At 40.2% G+C, this 22,938-nt stretch overlaps 1 protein-coding gene across 6 annotated transcripts in view; it reads left to right on the top strand.

The window, feature by feature from the left end:
• LOC124802797 (histone deacetylase 6) overlaps positions 1-22,938 on the top strand; it is a 345,030-nt gene that overhangs the window by 173,617 nt on the left and 148,475 nt on the right. For all 6 annotated transcript variants that reach the window (XM_047263842.1, XM_047263812.1, XM_047263803.1 and 3 more), the window contains one exon: positions 3,723-4,009. In XM_047263842.1, coding sequence (XP_047119798.1) covers positions 3,723-4,009 — 287 coding nt within the window. The remainder of the gene's footprint in view (positions 1-3,722; positions 4,010-22,938) is intronic.

Here is a 22,938-nt window from a genome sequence, read left to right as displayed (position 1 = left end):
CTTACAGCTGCAATGTCTCTGCGTTCCATTAAGAATTTCCGTCCATCGGAAACCAAGGGAGCAGAGAAGACGAACGGAGGTATCTGAGCCAGAGTTATTAATTTTTCCACGGAGGTCAGCTTATATTTTTTTAGCCATTGGATTTTTTTAGCCATTGCTGCCGATATTATTTCTTTGAATTCAAGCCACATCTGGTCTACACTTATATTATTAATTTGGAAGGAGAGGAGATTGTCTCTCAGGAAGGCGTCAAGTGAATTTTTATCTGCTTTTTTGAATAGGTATATTTTTCATTTATTTTAGGAGGATTTGGGGGTTACAATATTCAGTCTCGCTACGACAGTCATGTGTTCACTAATCCCTGTATCGGATTTGATGCTCGGTATTGACTCAGGATTATTTGTTGCTAAGAGGTTAAGGGTGTTTTACAGCCGTTTACTGTTTGCATGGGATCAGGAACTAACTGCTTGAAATAATTTTCAGAGAATGCATTAGCACACTTTCAAAAGATGTTTTGTGTGTACCTCCAGAATTAAACATGTATTTGCACTAACATATCGAGGTTAAATTAAAGTCACCACCAACTACAATCATATGAGTCGGGTAAGTGTTTGAAATCAAACTCAAGTTTTCTTTGAACCGTTCAGCAACTGTATCATCTGAATTGGGAGATCGGTAAAAGGATCTAATTTTATTTTATTCTGTTTGCCAACAATGACCCTCGTCCATACTACGTTACAGGAAGTATCTACTTTAATTTCTAAACAAGATAAACCACTTCTAACAGCAACAAACACGCCAACCGTGTTTAGCCTGTCACTTCTCAAATCTGTAGGAGTATCTCACTCAGGTGGCAAGCAAAAAGTAATATCAGTTTTGATTTTAAACTTCTCAACATTGCAGTTACATTTTTCGAAATTTTTGAGCCACTTTCTGCAGTTCATTTTCTGGAAATTGATACTGTTGCCCAGATGATATTAATGGAACAGAATAGAACACAATATGTGGAAATAAGCTGTTGTTCTGATCTCAACAAATATCCTTTCTTTTGGGCCAATAAAATGAATTAGCTGGGCAGTGAGGATGCATAAATTTTATCAAAATGGTTCAAATGGCTATAAGCACTATGAGACTTAACATCTGAGGTCATCAGTCCCCTAGATTTAGAACTACTTAAACCTAAGTAACATAATGACATCACACACATACATGCCCAAGGCAGGATTCGAACATGCGACTGTAGCAGCAGTGCAGTTCTAGACTGAAGCGCCTAGAACCGCTCGGCCACAGAGGCCAGCTATTTTATCAGTGTATCATTTTGTTCCATTGAGATTGCAGTAATGTTGTTGATTCACCTCATTATCATACAGGCATCATAATGATCAGGTAATAACTCCATCAGTATGATATTTTCACTCTGCAGCGGAGTGTGCACTGATATGAAACTTCCTGGCAGATTAAAACTGTGTGCCGGACCGAGACTCGAACTCGGGACCCTTGCCTTTCACGGGCTAGTGCTCTACCACTGAGCTACCCAAGCACGACTCATGCCCCGTCCTCACAGCTTTACTTCTGCCAGTATCTTGTCTCCTACCTTCCAAACTTTACAGAAGCTCTCATGCGAACCTTGCAGAACTAGCACTCCTGAAAGAAAGGATATTGCGGAGAGATGGCTTAGCCACAGCCTGGAGGATGTTTCCAGAATGCGATTTTCACTCTGCAGCGGAGTGTATGTAGGGTGGCCGAGAACATCCTATTTGAATTTTTGCAGGAGTGCCGTGACTGTGTTGGCCATATGAGGTTTTGCATTGTTGTGAAGTAGAATGACCCCACGGGTGAGATTGCCTGGTTGTGTTGGTTTGATCGCTTGGCGAAGGGTGGTCAAGGTTTGCAAGTAACGCTTGGCATTCACTGTTGTCCCGTGCTGCAGGAAGTGAATCAGAAGGGCGCCATCTCGGTCAAAGAAGATCATCAGCATAATCTTTCCTGCACTTGTGTTGACGACCTTGGCTTGTTTTGGGACTGTTTGACACTAGATGGTTCCACTGGAGACTGTCGTTTTGATTCTGGTTCGAACTGATGACACCATGACTCGTCTCCAGCCACCACTCGTGCCAGGAAAGCATTCTCTTCCTGAGCATAGTGCTGCAGATGAGCAAGACAATGGGCCATTCGACATGCTTCTTGGTGTGGTTGAAGACTGCGAGGCACCCATTGGGCACACGCTTTGCGCATGTGCAGTCATTCCTTCATATTGGTGTGAACACTTCTGACATTCAATCTGACCACAGCGGCTATGGCTTTCACTGTCACTCGTGATCCTGGGTAATGAGAGCATCCACCAGCTGGACGATGTCATCGGTAATGCAGTATGGTGCTCCAATCTGTGCATCATTGGCTAACGACACCCGTCCTTCCCTGAAGTGCTTGTGCCACGCCTTGATCCTTGCAAGGGACATGCAGTGTCCGCCATACACTTGTGACATTAGTCAGTGAATATGTGTTCCTCCTACTCCTTCTGCTGTCAGAAAACGAATACCACCTCTTTGCTCTTCTGTTGACACCTCCATGTCACTGTTTGCAATTAGATAGGCAGCGTTGGATGATTGATGCATGCTGCTGCTTATAGTTCTGTATAGTCACATGACATGTATAGGCAAACCTGACTTGCATGGGTTGTGAACTTTCATGCTCTGGTCGGAACCACAACTCGTTAAACACGCCACAATATTACCCTCCTGTCACCGGTTTGCGCATTCCAGACTACAATTCGTTTCTTTTTGAACGCCCCTTATATTTGAGAACACTGTGTTGCTAGGTTAGTATACAACAAGTTTCAAGTTGGTCATATTGTTATTCCCTGAGATACAACAAGCCAAACATTAAAATTTTTTCAGTCACCAATTTTTTCTTTAACTTTGCCTAACGTTTTCTGGCTGAATATAGCTCACAGATTTCTTTTAGTTATTATTATTTAGAGAATGTAGTGAAATTGTGCGAGATGGCCAAATTCCATATTATTAAACAAAATATTGTCAGAGATATAGCAGCTCAAAGTCACCAGAAATTCATGTGCGCTCTGCACAAAGTCATGTATGGGGTCAAAGAAGTGACTATATCTTGTTCAATAGTGCTTCAGTGACTTCAGACTTTACCAGTGTTCATTGGGGATGTGTGTGAATGTTCACATAAAATTTCATCTGTGATAGGCAAGCAGGAAAATGTTCAAAGATTAGGCAGTTTGACATGAAATGACTCTTTTGAAACTTCTTAAAAAAACAGCCTATTATGTGTCAGCAGCCAGAACTTTCTGTCTGGTTGTAACCATTGTACTGTAGTTAAGAAGAGATGATGTCAAACTATTTCAATATGTTTCAATGACTCTATATTGAAATGTCAGAAAGCACACATTTCTGTTAATGACACTTATGCCATGAAGAAGTGATACTTCTGAAAAGTTTTCATAAAAGACTCACTTTTGTATTCATATGTCTTAAGCCATTGGTAGAATAAATTGCAAGATGCACACAGCAGATAACAGAACAAAAAACTTACTTTTCATGTTATAATGATCAGTGAAATTGCCTCTATTTTGAAGAGGCATTGTATTTTGTTAGTCTTGGTCCAGGAGGATAGTTTAGTTTATAATTTACAGATATGTCCCCTGCATTTTTATTGCAGAATAAGAAACAGCTCCAAAATCATTTAAATTTCATTTTCAGCATTACAGAATCAATTCTGAATGTGATATATGCCCATCGAGACTACTGGAAGAGCCTACAGATTCAAGATGTGCATAAAAAATTGACAGAGGCAGAAACAAATCCAAATAACAGGATAAGGGAAGAGAAGATGACGTCAGCAGTCGTAAAGCTATACCAGATACCACCAACTCTTTTTCTGGGGTCATCTGAAAAGCCAGAACACTACGAAACGCGGAATTGTTACCCTGTCCAAAGTGAAGCACTTCTCAAGGAGTTGGATGCTACACTAAATAAATTAATAGTTGGTGAGTAATATATCTACTTTTAATGTAATTGATTGGAACAAATGCTGTTTTTGGGTTTTTTCACTGAAAGGAAAACTTCATTCTTATTTTTATTGTTTAGCAACAAGTATTTCTAAACAAAAGACCCACATTTCACTTGTACAGTGGTGATCCTCCACGTTCTTGAAGTAAATCAGTGTGTATAATCATCTCCACACTTCTTTCTTTTGTTTCCTAACAGATTTTTTTGCCCTTCTACATGTGTGAAGAATATTAGAATGAAGTTTTATCTATAGTACATGACTTGTTGAAACAGTTATGTCAAAAGCTGACATTTTCTGTTGTTATAGAGATCTGAAAACTAAGAGTTTTTGCTATTCTCAATATTTACTCGTAACCAGTAAAAGCAAAAGTCAATAAAAACAAAATGTACTTTACTTCTGAGAGACCTGAATGAAGAATGACGGTGTAGGATGCCACTGTCAGTGATAATATGAGAGTTTTCTGCAATAAAGAAAAGAATGTAAACTGTAAGAAAGCACATGCTGAACCAACAATAGAAATTAACGCATGATTATTGCTCAGCTCAAGCCAGCTTTGTCAGGAGAAGGAACATAAAGAAAGAAACAACAAAGAAGAATTCTGTTTCAATAAAGGACAGCATAAGAAAAAAGCTGGACAGGCAGTACCTGGATGTACTGCAACATCCCAAACACAGACTCTCAAACAGAACAAAGTTTGGAGGAAAAGAATCAATTAACAGCAACTCATAGGTCGTCCACACTTTGTGCAAAAAAGTTATGTTGGATAATGAAAGAGGAAAATCCTAATGCGCTTCAAGTGTGGTTTGATGTACTGTACAACAGAATCGGCCAATACCAAAGCTCGCCATGGTTGAAATGTTCTATTCAAGTCAGGTTTGCCTATACAATTTGCGCATTATGATTCATTCTCGAGCTGAGACAAGGGAAAGGATTGGTTTTTATACTTGAAACAGAATGACCAAAAGGGTTCAGCTAAGTAGCCTTTGCTCAGTTGGATTTTCTCAGATACGGTGAGGTGCCCCAGCCAGAAAATTGTCAAAGTGAAATTCCTTTATTTTCTGACTCCTGCTCTTGTCAAAATATAAGTACATTATTAGTTAGCTGGTATGTTATTTCCTCTTTTCGTAATCACAGCTGTATTCTTGGCAGAGTGTTTGGTACAGTTGATAAAGACGTCTGGAAATAGAACATATTCATTCACTAACTGAACACAGTGTTGTTAAGATAGTAAATAAAGATTAGGAAGCAAAGGATCTCAGGTCCAGTGAACTAAATGCTCTACAGTCTGAGATGTTTCGGAATAACTGCTTATTGAGTGATGACTTATGAAAAGTCGAAGAAGAAGGAGATGGTGTTGTCAGTGTCACACAGTTATAATGGAAGAGGTTGATGTATGGAAATTCAGAAACTGCAAGCAGAATGTGAGGAAAGCAATTACCTTGGAAAACAAAAACATGATTAGCAAGTAAAAGAATAAATATATCTTAAAACTTATAAGGCACAGGGTGTATACACCCAGGAAATGCGGGAAAAACCCAAGAATTTTTTCATCTGGAAGAAATTTGGGAAACACATGGGAATTTTTCGGAATTCTGGGAAATTTTCATTATTTTAGTTTTCAGTTAAATTTTGTAATTTTGACTTGTAAGAACTGATACTCTAACAAAGAATATTACTGTATCCCACTACTGCAGAATAATACTGCAGCAATAACACAAAAAAGAGAGAAAAACCAAAATAAACTCTAGTTGCAAAGGAAATGCACCATTTACAACAACAGAACACTGTGCACACACAAGTGTCTGCCAACAGGAAAATGTTTCAAAGGCCTTAGGACAAAGATTATGCAGTACTTTGTAACAACAAACTGCTACCGATGAGTACGAATTGAGAACTGTTTCCATTAGTCTGGTACTGCCCGCCGTGCAATTTGAATCCCCGCCAGCCGTCATGGACATCAAAGACCCCTAGAGGTCTCTGCATCATCGCGCTGTAAGCTGTGGCGGCGCGCACATACTGGCCTGCATGTAGTGTGAGGGCGCCACAGTGGAACACGTGGTTCGAGCAGCCAATAGCGGCGCCCCCAATAGAATATTTAAGAGCCGGCCTCTTGCTCTGCCAGCGAGTCTAATTGTTGCGTGAGACTCGACACATCGTCTCAATAAGAGAGCGTGTTTATCGTACTTGATCTCGTAAATCGTGGACGTCTTGGATTCTTGGTTGTCGCCATCACTCCGTTGCGTCTTGGGTGTTGTTGTCGTAAGGTCTTCCTCCATCGTCCATCATTGTTTAGTGTCCGCCCTTTCCATTCGTTTGTTTGTGCACGGGCTGCTCTCCGTTTGGTCCTGCTGCACTTTCTCGGCCATCCCGCGACCGTTCCAGTTGCGGTCACAACAGGTTACAACATATTGGATGAGGTAAGCAGTGGTAGTTACTAGCATAGAGGCACGGTTAGTCTGTCTTCTTGAGCAACAGCAGCAGCAGCAGCAGCTCCAGTTCGACATCTTACAAAAGTCACTGCAGTTGCTAACGGACGAAGTCGATGCTCAGGACGCGTTACCACAACAGCTTCTGAGTCCTTGGGTGTCCGATTCTTTCCCACGTCCGCCGTCGTTTCCATCCTTTAATGACGCTAAAGAGGACTGGGAAACGTACTTACATTGGCTGAAACAACATTTCACGGCTTTTCAAGTCACGGCGACTCCTTGCAGCAGTCGTTGTTTTTGTCTTGGGCCTCCCCTGACACGTTCTTTCTTCTCCGCAAGTTGGCACCGTTGTCCGATCCTGTAGCTTACTCTTTCCAGGAGATATGCCTTTTGCTGACAAACTATTATTCCCAAAGCTACCATGTGGTCGTCTCTCGGCTGGAGTTCCACCAGTACCATAAACAGCCTGGTCAATTGTATCATTCCTGGGTCACGGAATTGCAGGGTCTCAGCCGTCATTGTGATTTTATGGTCACCAATCAGCAGCGTAAGGCTTCATATGTGGACTCCCAGATCCGGGATGTCGTGGTTCAGCTGGCTCCCGATCCTGAGGTCCGTATTACAGCGTTGAAACTCGACAAACCCTCCTTGGAAGAGATTCTCTGCATTGCCCATTCCTTCGAAATTGCTCAAGCAGCTAACGAGCGTCTTATGGTGCGACCGCAGGTGGTGGTGATCGCAGCGTCATGGTGGGTTCCGCCCTCACGATGTCAACAAGGCCCGGCCGGCAGAGGCTGGTGCCATCGGGACTCATCGTTGTATGACGTCTCTGTGGCATCGGCGCCTTCAGTCACTCCTCGTTGATGGTCGTGTGGCCCACTTCTATCTTGCCCACAGTGCTTTACTACGCATTCACAGGCTGATTGTCCCCACCACTGGAACACATGCACACTGTGTAACAAGGAGGGACTCATTCGATCGGTTTGTAGTAGTTGCTCGACTCGCTCCAGTCCTGCCCCTCCTGTGCATCAAGATACAGTCCATGCTCTGCAATCGCTCGTCCCGCAGGATGACCCGTCAGCGTGGAAGCTTTTTCTCATGCTCCGCATTTTCACTGAGGAGGTCAGTTTTCAGGTTGACACTGGGGTCACCTTCTCCCTGGTTAATATGGCGACATATACCTGGCTGGGCTCACCTGAGTTGTCATCTCCCTCTCGCTGTTTAGTCACTTACGGAGACAGTTCCATTCCCCTTTGTGGGCAGTTCGTCGTACAGGCGACGTACAAGCGTGTTCCAGCTTCTTACCCTCTTTGTCGTCAACCATCTGTTGGCTTCGATATTTTTGGCCTGGATGCGTTTCAACTGTTTGGCTTTTCTATTTCCAACAAAGTTTAGGTCATTTCCATGGCTGTTCCTTTTCAGGACTTGGACGATCTCTGCTCTGCTTTTGCAGTCGCTGTTTGCAACAGATCTCGAATGTGCTTCTGGCTTTCAGGCGCTCATCACCCTACCGCTGGATGCACAGCCTCGCTTTTTCCATGCCTGGCCCCTTCCTGTGGTCTTATGGCCGGATGTCAAGCAGGAACTGGATCGACTCCAGGCCGCTGGCGTTCTGGAGCCTGTCACATACAGTGCCTGGGCGACACATCTGGTGGTCATACAGAAACGCAATGGGTCCCTTCAACTGTGTGGGGACTTGCTTGTTGTCATCGTAAGGTCTTTCTCCATCGTCTGTCGTTTCGTGTCCGCCCTTTGTGTTCGTTTGTTTGTGCACAGGCTGCTCTCCGTTTGGTCCCGCCGCACTTTCTCGGCTACCCCGAGACCATCCGGTCACGGTTACAACAGGTTTCAACAATTAGATTCATTTTAGAAGCTGCCAGAGGGCGTAAGCACAGTTGAGTCGAGTATGGGCAGTACTTTCTCCTGCTTCTAACTACTTGAAATACGGCTGTTAGCTGAATCAGCAGTAGCAGCAAGCAGCCAGATGCTAACCGAAAAAATTATGTGGCATGCCCAAGGTGCCAGATTCGCACATGTGCAGAGCACTCTGGACTGTAGTGGGAAAGGGATAGCCTCTATGTGACCTGTGTTTATGTTTAGTGATTGTTGTTGTTTCCTCTTCCACATAATTGTGGAAGGCTAAAATATTACTTTATTTCCTGATTTTATTTTATTTTATTTCCAGCTGTTTTGGCTGTTTAGTAGTAATCGCCTGGCAGACCGATGAAGTTATTTTCATCGGTTTGCTAAAGAAATTTGGCTTTTATTCATCTTTTCCACTGAAACAGTCAATTTATGTGAAATGAAGTGTTGCATTCCACAGTATTGGCTAGTTCCAACTGTTCACTGAATTTGAAGTGCACATTTTCATCTTGTGGCTCGTGTGGCATTAAGCCATAATAAAGAACCCAAACATGATATAGTACAGTACTGGTACTCCAAGAAAATTTACATCCTGAAAATCACACTGAAAAGCTTAATATCAGGTTGGGGCCTACTTCGTCGTGAATCTGGACATACAAGTGTCCATTTCAAGCAGAATTATTCATTTTAGTATGGTTTATGAAAGTCTGATGCTCTTGGAATATCATCTGGTGTCATGTTTCTTTTATGGCGTAATGAAAGATCTCTTAAGGCTCTGTACATATGAACAAACTGGCTTCCTATGTCACCTTAGCTGCGCACCTGCAGTAATGTATGTTTTCGGTGCTCTCTGGCAATGCTGGAACAAACCTATTTCTAACAGGTCTCGAGAAAATATTCTGAATGGTGGTTGGAGAAGTGTCTACTTTCAAAGTAAATTTCCTTTTATGCAACATAAACTATGTTATATATGAGAAGGTGTGATTAATTTCTTAAATCACTTTAAGGACCAGCCACTTGCAAGAATTTCGAGTCCAGAAGACCAGACATTTATGTCATTATTTTAAATTTTACTGACACATTCGTGTGATGTATCTTAAAGTACAACATATGCAAAAAAAAGACCAATATTACATGTGAAAGCTTAGCTTCTCTTGTAGCTCATTAATCTTAAAGACCAATATTATATGTGAAAGCTTAGCTTTTCTTGTAGCTACACTATGTATATTAATTTAAACCATTAACTTTTCCTATTTGTGTGTTTGTGCTACTTATGTGATGCTGCTATGGGCTGACTATGTCAGGTGTCCTAAGCTCTGAATATCTGCTGTCATCGGCTGACACGAACTATGATTGACTTAAAAAGGGCGTCACATGGGATTGACTTAAAAAGGGCGTCACAATATGTTTGGTAGAATTTGAATTTATACTTCTGTAATACAAAAATATACAGCGAACATGTTGCTGCACATCAAAGTTCTTTCCAAAAACTTCCCTAAAGTTCCGGGAAGTTCTATGGCGGCATATAAAATATTGTCCATTCAAAGGATTGATATGTTTTACAGTTGCGAGGTAAGTATGCAGGTATTTAACATGGAAAAAGTGTGTTTTCACTCGGAAAAAAGTGTATTTTTTAACTGTGAAATCCAGGAATTTTTTTTTCTTGTCCATGCATACACTTTGGTACTTACCAGGAGTAGAAATAGAACTTTTGTAAAGACATTTTTGAAAGTGATCAATAGATTTTCGGTTTAATATTGTTTTTCCCGAGGGCATGCAGCTTTACTGTATGGTTAAATGATGATGGCGTCCTCTTGGGTAAAATATTCCGGAGGTAAAATAGTCCCCCATTCGGATCTCCGGGCGGGGAGTACTCAGGAAGACGTCGTTAAATCAAATAGGGGTAATGCAGGAGTTGGTTTAATAATGAATAAAAAAAAATAGGAGTGTGGGTAAGCTACTACAAACAGCATAGAGAACATATTATAGTGGCCAAGATAGACTTGAAGCCCATCCCTACTACAGTAGTACAAGTTTATATGCCAAGTAACTCTGCAGATGACGAAGAAATTGAAGAAATGTATGATGAGATAAAAGAAATTATTCAGGTAGTGAAGGGAGACAAAAGTTTAAAAGTAATGGGTGACTGGAATTTGACAGTAGGAAAAGGGAGAGAAGGAAACATAGAAGGTGAATATGGGTTGGGGCTAAGAAATGAAAGAGGAAGCCGTCTGTTAGAATTTTGCACAGAGCATAACTTAATCATAGCTAACATGCGGTTCAAGAATCATAAAAGAAGTTTGTACACATGGAAGAATCCTGGAGATACTAAAAGGTATCAGATAGATTATATAATGGTAAGACGGAAATTTAGGAACCTGGTTTTAAATTGTAGGACATTTCCAGGGGCAGATGCGGACTCTGACCACAATCTATTGGTTATGAACTGTAGATTAAAACTGAAGAAACTGCAAAAAGGTGTGAATTTAAAGAGATGGGACCTGGATAAACTGACTAAACCAGAGGTTGTACAGAGTTTCAGGGGGAGCGTAAGGAAACAATTGACAGGAATGGGGGAAAGAAATACAGTAGAAGAAGAATGGGTAGCTCTGAGGGATGAAGTAGTGAAGGCAGCAGAGGACCAAGTAGGTAAAAAGACGAGGGCTAGTAGAAATCCTTGGGTAACAGAAGAAATATTGAATTTAATTGATGAAAGGAGAAAATATAAAAATGCAGTAAATGAAGCAGGCAAAAAGGAAAACAAACGTCTCAAAAATGAGATCGACAGGAAGTGCAAAATGGCTAAGCAACGATGGCTAGAGGACAAATGTAAGGATGTAGAGGCTTATCTCACTAGTGGTAAGATAGATACAGCCTACAGGAAAATTATATAGACCTTTGGAGGAAAGAGAACCACTTGCATGAATATCAAGAGTTCAGATGGAAACGCAGTTCTAAGCAAAGAGGGGAAAGCAGAAAGGTGGAAGGAGTATATAGAGGGTTTATACAAGGGTGATGTACTTGAGGACAATATTACAGAAATGGAAGAGGATGTAGATGAAGATGAAATGGGAGATACGATACTGCGTGAAGAATTTGACAGAGCACTGAAAGACCTGAGTCGAAACAAGGCCCTGGGAGTAGACAACATTCCATTAGAACTACTGACGGCCTTGGGAGAGCCAGTTCTGACCAAACTCTACCATCTGGTGAGCAAGATGTACGAGACAGGCGAAATACCCTCAGACTTCAAGAAGAATATAATAATTCCAATCCCAAAGAAAGCAGGTGTTGACAGATGTGAAAATTACCGAACTATCAGTTTAATAAGTCACAGCTGCAAAATACTAACACGAATTCTTTACAGACGAATGGAAAAACTGGTAGAAGCAGACCTCGGGGAAGATCAGTTTGGATTCCGTAGAAATGTTGGAACACGTGAGGCAATACTGACCTTACGACTTATCTTAGAAGAAAGATTAAGGAAAGGCAAACCTACGTTTCTAGCATTTGTAGACTTAGAGAAAGCTTTTGACAATGTTGACTGGGATACTCTCTTTCAAATTCTAAAGGTGGCAGGGGTAAAATACAGGGAGAGAAAGGCTATGTACAATTTGTACAGAAACCAGATGGCAGTTACAAGAGTCGAGGGGCATGAAAGGGAAGCAGTGGTTGGGAAGGGAGTGAGACAGAGTTGTAGCCTCTCCCCGATGTTATTGAATCTGTATATTGAGCAAGCAGTAAAGGAAACAAAAGAAAAATTCGGAGTAGGTATTAAAATCCAGGGAGAAGAAATAAAAACTTTGAGGTTAGCCGATGACATTGTAATTCTGTCAGAGACAGCAAAGGACTTGGAAGAGCAGTTGAATGGAATAGACAGTGTCTTGAAAGTAGAATATAAGATGAACATCAACAAAAGCAAAACAAGGATAATGGAATGTAGTCGAATTAAGTCGGGTGATGCTGAGGGAATTAGATTAGGAAATGAGACACTTAAAGTAGTAAAGGAGTTTTGCTATTTGGGGAGCAAAATAACTGATGATGGTCGAAGTAGAGAGGATATAAAATGTAGACTGGCAATGGCATGGAAAGCATTTCTGAAGAAGAGAAATTTGTTGACATGGAGTATTAATTTAAGTGTCAGGAAGTCGTTTCTGAAAGTATTTGTATGGAGTGTAGCCATGTATCGAAGTGAAACATGGACAATAAATAGTTTGTACAAGAAGAGAATAGAAGCTTTCGAAATGTGGTGCTACAGAAGAATGCTGAAGATTAGATGGGTAGGTCACATATGTAATGAAGAGGTTTTGAACAGAATTGGGGAGAAGAGGAGTTTGTGGCACAACTTGACAAGAAGAAGGGACTGGTTGGTAGGACATGTCCTGAGGCATCAAGGAATCACAAATTTAGCATTGGAGGGTAAAAATCGTAGAGGGAGACCAAGAGATGAATACACTAAGCAGATTCAGAAGGATGTAGGTTGCAGTAAGTACTGGGAGATGAAGAAGCTTGCACAGGATAGAGTAGCTTGGAGAGCTGCATCAAACCAGTCTCAGGACTGAAGACCACAACAACAACAACATTGTTGTAACCAGTATTTTGCGTTGAATTGCAATAACATTTGTTGCTATTATATCCTTCTGCCCAAGAAACATTCATGGGTAAGAATGATACTAAAGTTTAATGTTGTGGTACATTATTGCTTTTCTATGCAAAATGAACAGTGAAGTAGCTTTCTTCGTAATTAATGTTAAAGGTAAAAAAGCAAAGGAAAAATCAATTTGAATGTGTATATTAATAAATAAACCTTTAATTTCCATCTTTGCGTCTATCGATATTTAAAGAGACTGGGAAACTCATACAGTCAGAATTGGGCCCACAAAAGATGGGCGAATGATAAATTACATAATTTACGTAATTAGTATTTCAGTATGATATTTGAAAAATGTGTTCCCAGAAAATCGTCTTTTTTGTATTCATTGGGTTTAAAAAAAAAACACTCCTCAGTTGTCAAATAATCAATGGTGTCACATTTGTTCTGATCTTGCCAGCTTGTTATTCTGTGAGTGTTAAATATAATTTTTGCACCATTCCAGTGTAGGAAATTGGTCAATTGTTGGAAGTCACTGTCCGGAGTGTGCACACTATTTCAATTTTCATGTGTGCAAAATGTCATAAATAATATCTGTCTGTTCACCTAGAAATATGGCCTCACTGTTATTTCTTAATTTATTAAGAACTGGTGTGTGGAAGCAGTAGAACTGTGTAAGAAACATGGATGATGTTTGAGAAGTGAATCAGAAGTGTTAATGGAGACATGATTGGCCCTATTTGAAAACAGAATGTGGGCTGTAGAGGTTTCTCTCCTGTAGTACTTATTTGTTGTTGCCTGTTGAGTATGCAGAGCACTGCAGGTTTTGACTTCTACGAAATTGTATCCTTGGTTGATAAAAGTTGATAAAAGTTGCTGGGATAGCTCAGCCAGGTGAAGTTCTTGTGAAGGTAGGCTTCTCTTCTTCACATTTGGGGGTGGATGTACAGTATGGTAGGGTTTTTGTTCATGTTATTTCCATTTCATTATTCATATTCACTTCAAAAATACACCAGGTGGGAAAAGAATGTTCAATTCTGATTTGGTGGGTCTCAAACATATGAAATTGGCTTACAGAAACAAAAGAGGAGGAAGAAGTTTTTGTGAATATCATCTTGAGGATTGCACCTTAGGAGTCTCTGTGCTGTATTTTTCTTTCTTTCTTTTTTTTTTTTCCTTAAATAGTCTTCTTAACACCCACTTGGAAGTGGACTGGCATCAAAAGCTACAAGTCCAGTGTGTTATGCTTTGTCCAACCATTACGTAACTGCTTTAGTCATCCCAGTTTCAGTGCTTCATAAGTTAATACTTTTCCTTACTAGTTTCCACTTTTTATTTTAAAATGTGGATTGACACACAAGTCCAACTTTTCATTTGATTGCCAATGTCCTGTTGACTAGTATTTCGAGAGTTTTGTTCTTATGTTTGTAACATTTGTTATCGTGCTATCTTTTGATTACTGAAAGAGTGTGTATTGCCGAAAGTGGAATCCTTATGTTTATTGGTGCTATTGATTGAAACAGAATTTGAAATATAGTCCCCAGGGTAATAACTATTTTTGAGTTCATGGTGGGTATGGGTATCCAGCCGTTCTAGTACTCCTTCTTTGTATGCTACAATCCTCCTCTCTGACTATACCTTTTCCATGACTTGATCTGTAGGGCTGTTTCCTTTTTGACAGTCTGACCTTCTTTGTGGGAATGAATTTGATTGCCTACTCTGCTTTTTCTATACTTACTTTTCCTTACTTTTTTTTGGCTAAGTCACATTTGGTTCTCACTTCCAAGAATGTAGCCAAAGGGGCATCCAAGGAGGGTCTGGACCCTCCCTGTCACCTAAATGAAATTACACACAACCTAGTTCCCATGTATGAAGATTGTATCTGTTCTTTCGGACATGTCTGAAAGAACAGATACTGTATTCATATAGTTAAGGCTAACTGGCCATCGACCTCCTCCTCCTCCTGTGCTGGATGCACATGCATTGCCCGAACTCTTACGGGACTCGATAAGATTGTCTGCTGCGAGTAATGAGTGTCATGGGCAGGGGCACTATGAATGTAATGTGTGGATATTAAGTTGGGAATGTGGGTCTCACGGGGAGTGTGCAAGGGATAAATCCCTGCAGTCACACTATCCTCTGTGCCCTCGGTGGCTCAGATGGATAGAGTGTCTGCCATGTAAGCAGGAGATCCTAGGTTCCAGTCACGGTCGGGGCACACATTTTCAACTGTCCCTGTTGATGTATAGCAATACTTGTCGACAGCTTGTGGTCTTGATTTAATAATCATTTAGTCCCCATGTAGTGAAATTGAAAGATACAAGGGGTGATCAAAAAGTTACTGCATGAGGTAGTTGTTGCTGTGTATATGCAATGTATCATGACTCGATGTGGATATATGAGCACTAACTTGGGGCAAGGGATTAGTGTGGTATTCATGTCTTTCTGAGCTGCTTGCGATAAATTTGGAAATATAAACTAAGGCGTCATTATTACCAAATGCGTTCAAACAAGACTAATGTGCTCTTACTCTTTTCCTGGCTGCAAAAGAGCAAACACTGGTAGGTATCCATCAGAGAATGAAGAGGGTGTATGGGGGCAGCTTGTCTGTCAAAAAGCACCTTTGTGGAATGATGTGAAAGAGGTGTTGCTACTTCATGATAACATGTGCACCCACATCGCAAATGTTGTAATGCAGAGTTTACCCCATATCAAATAGTAAACACTCGAGCACCCGCTCTACATTCATGGTCTCTTCCCCTACGATTATCATGCCTTCCGTCCCTAACAAAAGGCCTCGAAGGGTTGATGATTCACTTTGGATGAGAATGTGCAGTGGGCAGTTACAGACTTCTTCTCGCAGCAGGACACTGTGTTTTACCAACCTGGTACGTTAGTGGGATAAATGCCTCTATGCTTATGGTCATTTGGCCTTAGTGGTGTCCCAATTCTGGACTGTACGGCCTTCAAACATGAAACATAACAGCTTTGGCCTTTCCTCTTCTATAAAGTTTATCATCAGATTTTCACTCACACTAATTAATTGAAAAGCTAATAACATGTCAACAGCAATCCTAAGCAGAGCCAGATGTGGAGAGTGTAACTAATACTGCACTTCCGGAACTGTTATGATGAAATAAATGTGTATGAAGTTTTTCTTATGTCTCAAGTAGATATTGTTACTGGTAGGAATGTTTGAAACTGTATTATTTACTTAGAATCACAAAAATATGGTTACGATCACTGTATATGACATATATTTTAACTCGATGTTGTTTGAAACTAAAAAACAGAATTAAATTAAAATCCAAATCTTACTATGTAATTGCAAAGTATTATTGTTGCCTTTCGCGGGCAAGTGCTCTTCGTAGAGCAAAGTTCCTGAGTTCGAGTCTCGGTCCGACGCACAGTTTTAATCTGCCAGGAAGTTTCATATCAGCGCACACTCCGCTGCAGAGTGAAAATCTCATTCTGGAAACATCCCCCGGGCTGTGGCAAGCCATGTCTCCGCAATATCCTTTCTTCCAGGAGTGCTAGTTCTGCAAGGTTCGCAGAAGAGCTTCTGTGAAGTTTGGAAGGTAGGAGACAAGGTACTGGCAGAATTAAAGTTGTGAGGACGGGTCGTGAGTCGTTCTTGGCTGGTTCAGTTGGTAGAGCACTTGCCCGCGAAAGGCAAAGGTCCCGAGTTTGAGTCTCCGTCCGGCACACCGTTTTAATCTGCCAGGAAATATTATCCTGTCCGTCTGAAACATAATTATTGTAATTAACAGGAACAGTAATTACAGATAATGTAAATAAATTACTTTAAGGAACTTCCAGACTGTTTTGCAAAAGACTGTTATTAGTAAAACGAGGATAATGGAATGTAGTCGAATTAAGTCGGGTGATGCTGAGGGAATTAGATTGGGAAATGAGACACTTAAAATAGTAAAGGAGTTTTGCTATTTGGGGAGCAAAATAACTGATGAGGGTCGAAGTAGAGAGGATATAAAATGTAGACTGGCAATGGCAAGGAAATCGTTTCTGAAGAAGAGAAATTTGTTAACGTCGAGTATAGATTTGTCAGGAAGTCGTTTCTGAAAGTATTTGTATGGAGTGTAGCCATGTATGGCAGTGAAACATGGACGATAAATAGTTTGGACAAGAAGAGAATAGAAGCTTTCGAAATGTGATGCTACAGAAGAATGCTGAAGATTAGATGGGTAGATCACATAACTAATGAGGAGGTATTGAATAGGATTGGGGAGAAGAGGAGTTTGTGGCACAACTTGACTGGAAGAAGGGACCGGTTGGTAGGACATGTTCTGAGGCATCAAGGGATCACAAATTTAGCATTGGTGGGCAGTGTGGAGGGTAAAAATCATATAGGGAGACCAAGAGATGTATACACTAAGCAGATTCAGAAGGACGTAGGCTGCAGTAAGTACTGGGAGATGAAGAAGCTTGCACAGGATAGAGTAGCATGGAGAGCTGCTTCAAACCAGTCTCAGGACTGAAGACTACAACAACAACAAAGGAACTTCCAGACTGTTTTTCAAAAGACTGTTATTAGTAAAATGAAATACATTTTTATTAACACTAGGAAACATGATAGTGAGAAATTATTCGATATTTTTCATATATACTAGAAGCCGGTCATAACACAAGCAGCAAGAGGCATGTAAACGATTGCGCCCCTAACCAGGAGCAAATTGCACTGTTTCCTCTGTGTGCTATAGTTTCTTGAGTTTCTGCATGTTAATTTAATATTTAATAGGCTGAGTTCTGGGTTTTCGTTTGTGTCGGAAAGTAAACCATTTTTGTGACATATTCGAGCTCCTAATCAGCGAATTACTTTATCTCACCTGTGTGCTTTGGTGGTTCAGTTTTTTAATCTCTGCCTGTGAATCTAATTTATTAGACACAGTTCTTTAGTTTTCCTTTGTGCTTACAGTAGAGTTCCGTAGTGTGTGTCGATTGTCCTTGTTTGTCTATGTAGTGTAGGTTTCCGCAGTCTTCAGTATGGATAGGGACTGCAATGGCTTTGTGCGGATGCGAGCTGAATTGGTGACACTTTGCTCTCAGATCCAGGCTGTGATGGCTTTGGTTATTCAGTTTGAAGCTGCAGTGGATGGGCATCACTGTTGTGGGCCGGCCATGCAGATCCAATGGGTGTCCAGTGCATCTGAATCTGCTGATCAGCTCGCACCAGTGACCAGCCCAGTTACTCCAGTTACTGCTTACACTGAGGTTGACCACTCACCCGTGGTCGAATGGGAGGTCGCCTCAGGGCACAGCAGGCAGGGAAAGGCTTCCCAGGGAGCCACACGTAAGGCCTGCCCAGTTAGTCTGATAAACAGGTGTCAGGTGCTGTCTGTAGCTGATACTGTCCCTCAGCCAAATGCAATTGCATGTTCTGTTTCAGAGGGAACCTTGCAGTCTGCAAGATCTGGGCAATCACAGAAGGTAGGATTATTGGTAGTTGGGAGCTTCAGTGTTAAGCAAGTTATGGGGCCCCTTAGGGACATGGCTGCCAAGGAGAGGAAGAAAGTCAATGTGCACTCCATTTGCATGCCAGATGGAGTCATTCCAGACATGGAAAGAGTCCTTCTGGATGCCATGAAGAGCACAGGGTACAGTCATCTGCAGATGGTAGCTCACATTGGTACCAATTCTGTGTGTCACTTTGAATCGGAAGAGATTCTCTCTGGTTTCAAGTGGCTAACAGAAGTAATAAAGGCTGCCAGTCTTGCTGCAAGATTAAAACAGAGTTCACCATTTGCAGCATAGTTGACAGTACCGATTGCAGACCTTTGCTCCAAAACTGAGTGGAGGGTCTGAATCAAAGGATCGAACGGTTCTGCGACCGTGTAGGCAGCAGATTCCTCGACTTACGTCCTGGGGGGGGGGGGGGGGGGGGGTTGGGTTCCACTGAATGGTTCAGGAGTCCACTATATGCAGGAGACAGCTACACAGGTAGCTGGGGCTGTGTGGTGTGGACTGGGCGGTTTTTTTAGGTTAGAGGTGCTCGGGGAAAAACAAAAAGGACTTCAGTCTAGAAGGGTGCAGTTTGAACATACGAAGAACATAGGTGCAGGAACCATTGGAATAACACTTGTAAATTGTCATAGCTGTGTTGGGAAAGTAACAGAGCTCCAAGCACTAATAGAAAGCACTGATGCTCAAATCATTACAGACACTGGAAACTGGCTAAAGCCAAAGATAAGTTCAGCTGAAGTTTTTGCGAAGAACCTAATGGTGTTCTGAAAGGATAGGCTAAACACACATGGCAGTGGCATGTTTGTTGCTGTTAGAAGTAGTTTATCTTGTAGCAGAATGAAACAGATAGTTTTTGTGAGTTAGTACGGGCGGAGGTTATTCTTGGCAACCAGAACAAAATAATAAGTGGATCCTTTTACCGACCTCCTAGCTCAGATGATAGAATTGCTGAAAGGTTCAAAGAAAAGTTGAGTTTAATTTCAAACACATACCCGACTCAATTATAGTTGGTGCTGACTTTAATTTACCATTGGTATGTTGGTGAAAATACATGTTTAAATCTGGGGGTACACACAAAACATCATCAGAAATTGTTCTAATCACATTCTCTGAAAATTATTTCGGACAGTTAGTTCATGAGTCCACACGAGTAGTAAATGGTTGCGTAAACATGGTTGACCTCTTAGCAACAATTAATTCTGAGCTAATAACAAGCATCAAAATGGATATAGGGATTAAGTGAAAACAGGGTTTTCATAGCAAGTTGAATATTGTAATCCCCAAATCCTCCAAGAATAAATGAAAAATATACCTATTCAAAAAACCAGTTAAAAATTCACTTGACACGTCTTCCTCTGAGACAATCTCCTCTTCTCCCAAATTAACAATGTAAGTGTACACCAGATGTAGCTTAAATTCGAAGAAATAGTATTGACAGCAATTGAGAGATTAATATCAAATAAGTTAACAATTGACGGAGCTGATCCCCCTTGGTGCGCAAAGCAAAGGATCAGAAAATTGTTTCAGAATCAACAAAAAAGCATGTCAAATTCAAATGAATGCAAAATCTCGAAGATTGTCAATCTTTTACAGAAGCTAATAATTTAGTGTGGACATCAGTGCTAGATGCTTACAGTAGTTTCCACAGTAAAACTTTCTCTCGAAACCTGGCAGAAAATTCAAAGAGATTCTGGTCGTATGTGAAGTACGCTAGTGGCAGGACACAGACAACGCCTTCTCTGTGTAATAGCATTGGAAATACTATTGACAACAGTGCTGCCAAAGCAGAGTTACTAAATACAGCCTTTCAAAATTCCTTCACCAAAGAAGACAAAGTAAATATTCCAGAATTCGAAGCAAGAATTGCTGCCAACGTGAGTAATGTGGGAGTAAATAGTGTAGCAACTTAAATCACTTAATAAAAGAAAGTCTTCTGGTCCAGATTGTATATCAATTAGGTTCCTTTCAGAGTATGCTGATGCATTAGCTCCATACTTAACAACCATATACAATCGTTCGCTCGACGAAAGATCCGTACCCAAAGACTTGAAAGTTGCACAGGTCACACCAATATTCAAGAAAGGTAGTAGGAGTAATCCACTAAATTACAGGTTGTAGTTCCAAAAATCTTTATGCTGTGAGTGACGTAATTGATGAAGCTCAGCCTGTGACTCATCTTAAGATAAAAGGCATTCTTAAGTGTATCAAAATCTGCAGTATATTCTTTTTTACATGAACACTTAGCTGTAAAAAAAAAAAAAAAAAAAAACAGATGTGTTCCTAAAGGATTCCTCACAATGTTAACGAAGCTCACCAACTTGCTTATATGAGTTGATGTAACAAAATGTTCAAAAAATTTGACCTATGAGATGCAGAACCTGCACACAACTTCATAAAAGGAGATGTACGTTAGATATTGTCAGATGAGCATGAAAGTAGCTGCAGCAACAACTCAGCTGTTCTAAGACGGACTAAAACTAACAAAAGTGGATTGTTCGCAAAGCGCTTATAAGATAATGGTCTCTTGTTCCTTTGAGTACACCAGACACATTGCTTTAGTGGATTCAAAGAACAGTCGATGCTGAATGCTATGCAACAATTTGTTTGCCACAACTCGACAATGAAATTAGGAAAAATGAATAAAAATGTGCAGTGTACTTTGTGATATATTGTCAGTGACAACATGACACATCAAAACATTGAGTTTGTGATTTAAAAGAACATAGAATTAATGTATCATTGACTGAAATTACCTGTTCCATTGTGCAATGCATTTTGTTCCCCTATTTCAAAAAATGAGTGGACAAAGAACTTCATCACATCAGGAAGCTTTAATCTTTCCAAAACCACGCTTTTGAGGTACTTAGATAAGAGCAGGGGAAAAATGTATGATTAGATTAGATTAGATTAATACTAGTTCCATGGATCATGAATATGATATTTCGTAATGATGTGGAACGAGTCGAATTTTCTAATACATGACATAATTAGGTTAATTTAACAACATACTTAAGTTAATATAACAACTTTATTTTTTGTGTTTTTTATTTTTCTTTTTTATTTTTATTTTTTAAATATTTTTTTTTCTTAATTTATATCTAAAAATTCCTCTATGGAGTAGAAGGAGTTGTCATTCAGAAATTCTTTTAATTTCTTCTTAAATACTTGTTGGTTATCTGTCAGACTTTTGATACTATTTGGTAAGTGACCAAAGACTTTAGTGCCAGTATAATTCACCCCTTTCTGTGCCAAAGTTAGATTTAATCTTGAATAGTGAAGATCATCCTTTCTCCTAGTATTGTAGTTATGCACACTGCTATTACTTTTGAATTGGGTTTGGTTGTTAATAACAAATTTCATAAGAGAGTATATATACTGAGAGCTACTGTGAATATCCCTAGATCCTTAAATAAATGTCTGCAGGATGATCTTGGGTGGACTCTAGCTATTATTCTGATTACACGCTTTTGTGCAATAAATACTTTATTCCTCAGTGATGAATTCCCCCAAAATATGATGCCATATGAAAGCAATGAGTGAAAATAGGCGTAGTAAGCTAATTTACTAAGATGTTTATCACCAAAATTTGCAATGACCCTTATTGCATAAGTAGCTGAACTCAAACGTTTCAGCAGATCATCAATGTGTTTCTTCCAATTTAATCTCTCATCAATGGACACACCTAAAAATTTGGAATATTCTACCTTAGCTATATGCTTCTGATTAAGGTCTATATTTATTAATGGCGTCATACCATTCCCTGTACGGAACTGTATGTACTGTGTCTTATCAAAATTCAGTGAGAGTCCGTTTACAAGGAACCACTTAGTAATTTTCTGAAAGACAGTATTGACAATTTCATCAGTTAATTCTTGTTTGTCAGGTGTGATTACTATACTTGTATCATCAGCAAAGAGAACTAACTTTGCCTCTTCATGAATATAGAATGGCAAGTCATTAATATATAATAAGAACAACAAAGGACCCAAGACTGACCCTTGTGGAACCCCATGCTTGATAGTTCCCCAGTTTGAGGAATGTGCTGATCTTTGCATGTTACGAGAACTACTTATTTCAACTTTCTGCACTCTTCCAGTTAGGTACGAATTAAACCATTTGTGCACTGTCGCACTCATGCCACAATACTTGAGCTTGTCTAGCAGAATTTCATGATTTACACAATCAAAAGCCTTTGAGAGATCACAAAATATCCCAATGGGTGGTGTTCGGTTATTCAGATCATTCAAAATTTGACTGGTGAAAGCATATATGGCATTTTCTGTTGGAAAAACCTTTCTGGAAACCAAACTGACATTTTGTTAGTACTTCATTTTTACAGATATGTGAAGCTACTCTTGAATACATTACTTTCTCAAAAATTTTGGATAAAGCTGTTAGAAGGGAGATTGGACGGTAATTGTTGACATCAGATCTATCCCCCTTTTTATGCAAAGGTATAACAATAGCATATTTCAGTCTATCAGGGAAAATGCCCTGTTCCAGAGAGCTATTACACAGGTGGCTGAGAATCTTACTTATCTGTTGAGA

This window comes from Schistocerca piceifrons, chromosome 1 (genome assembly GCF_021461385.2).
Source record: "Schistocerca piceifrons isolate TAMUIC-IGC-003096 chromosome 1, iqSchPice1.1, whole genome shotgun sequence".
Taxonomy (NCBI): domain Eukaryota; kingdom Metazoa; phylum Arthropoda; class Insecta; order Orthoptera; family Acrididae; genus Schistocerca; species Schistocerca piceifrons.
Note: the sequence above shows the minus strand (reverse complement) of the source record. Positions and strands in the feature narration are given on the sequence as shown.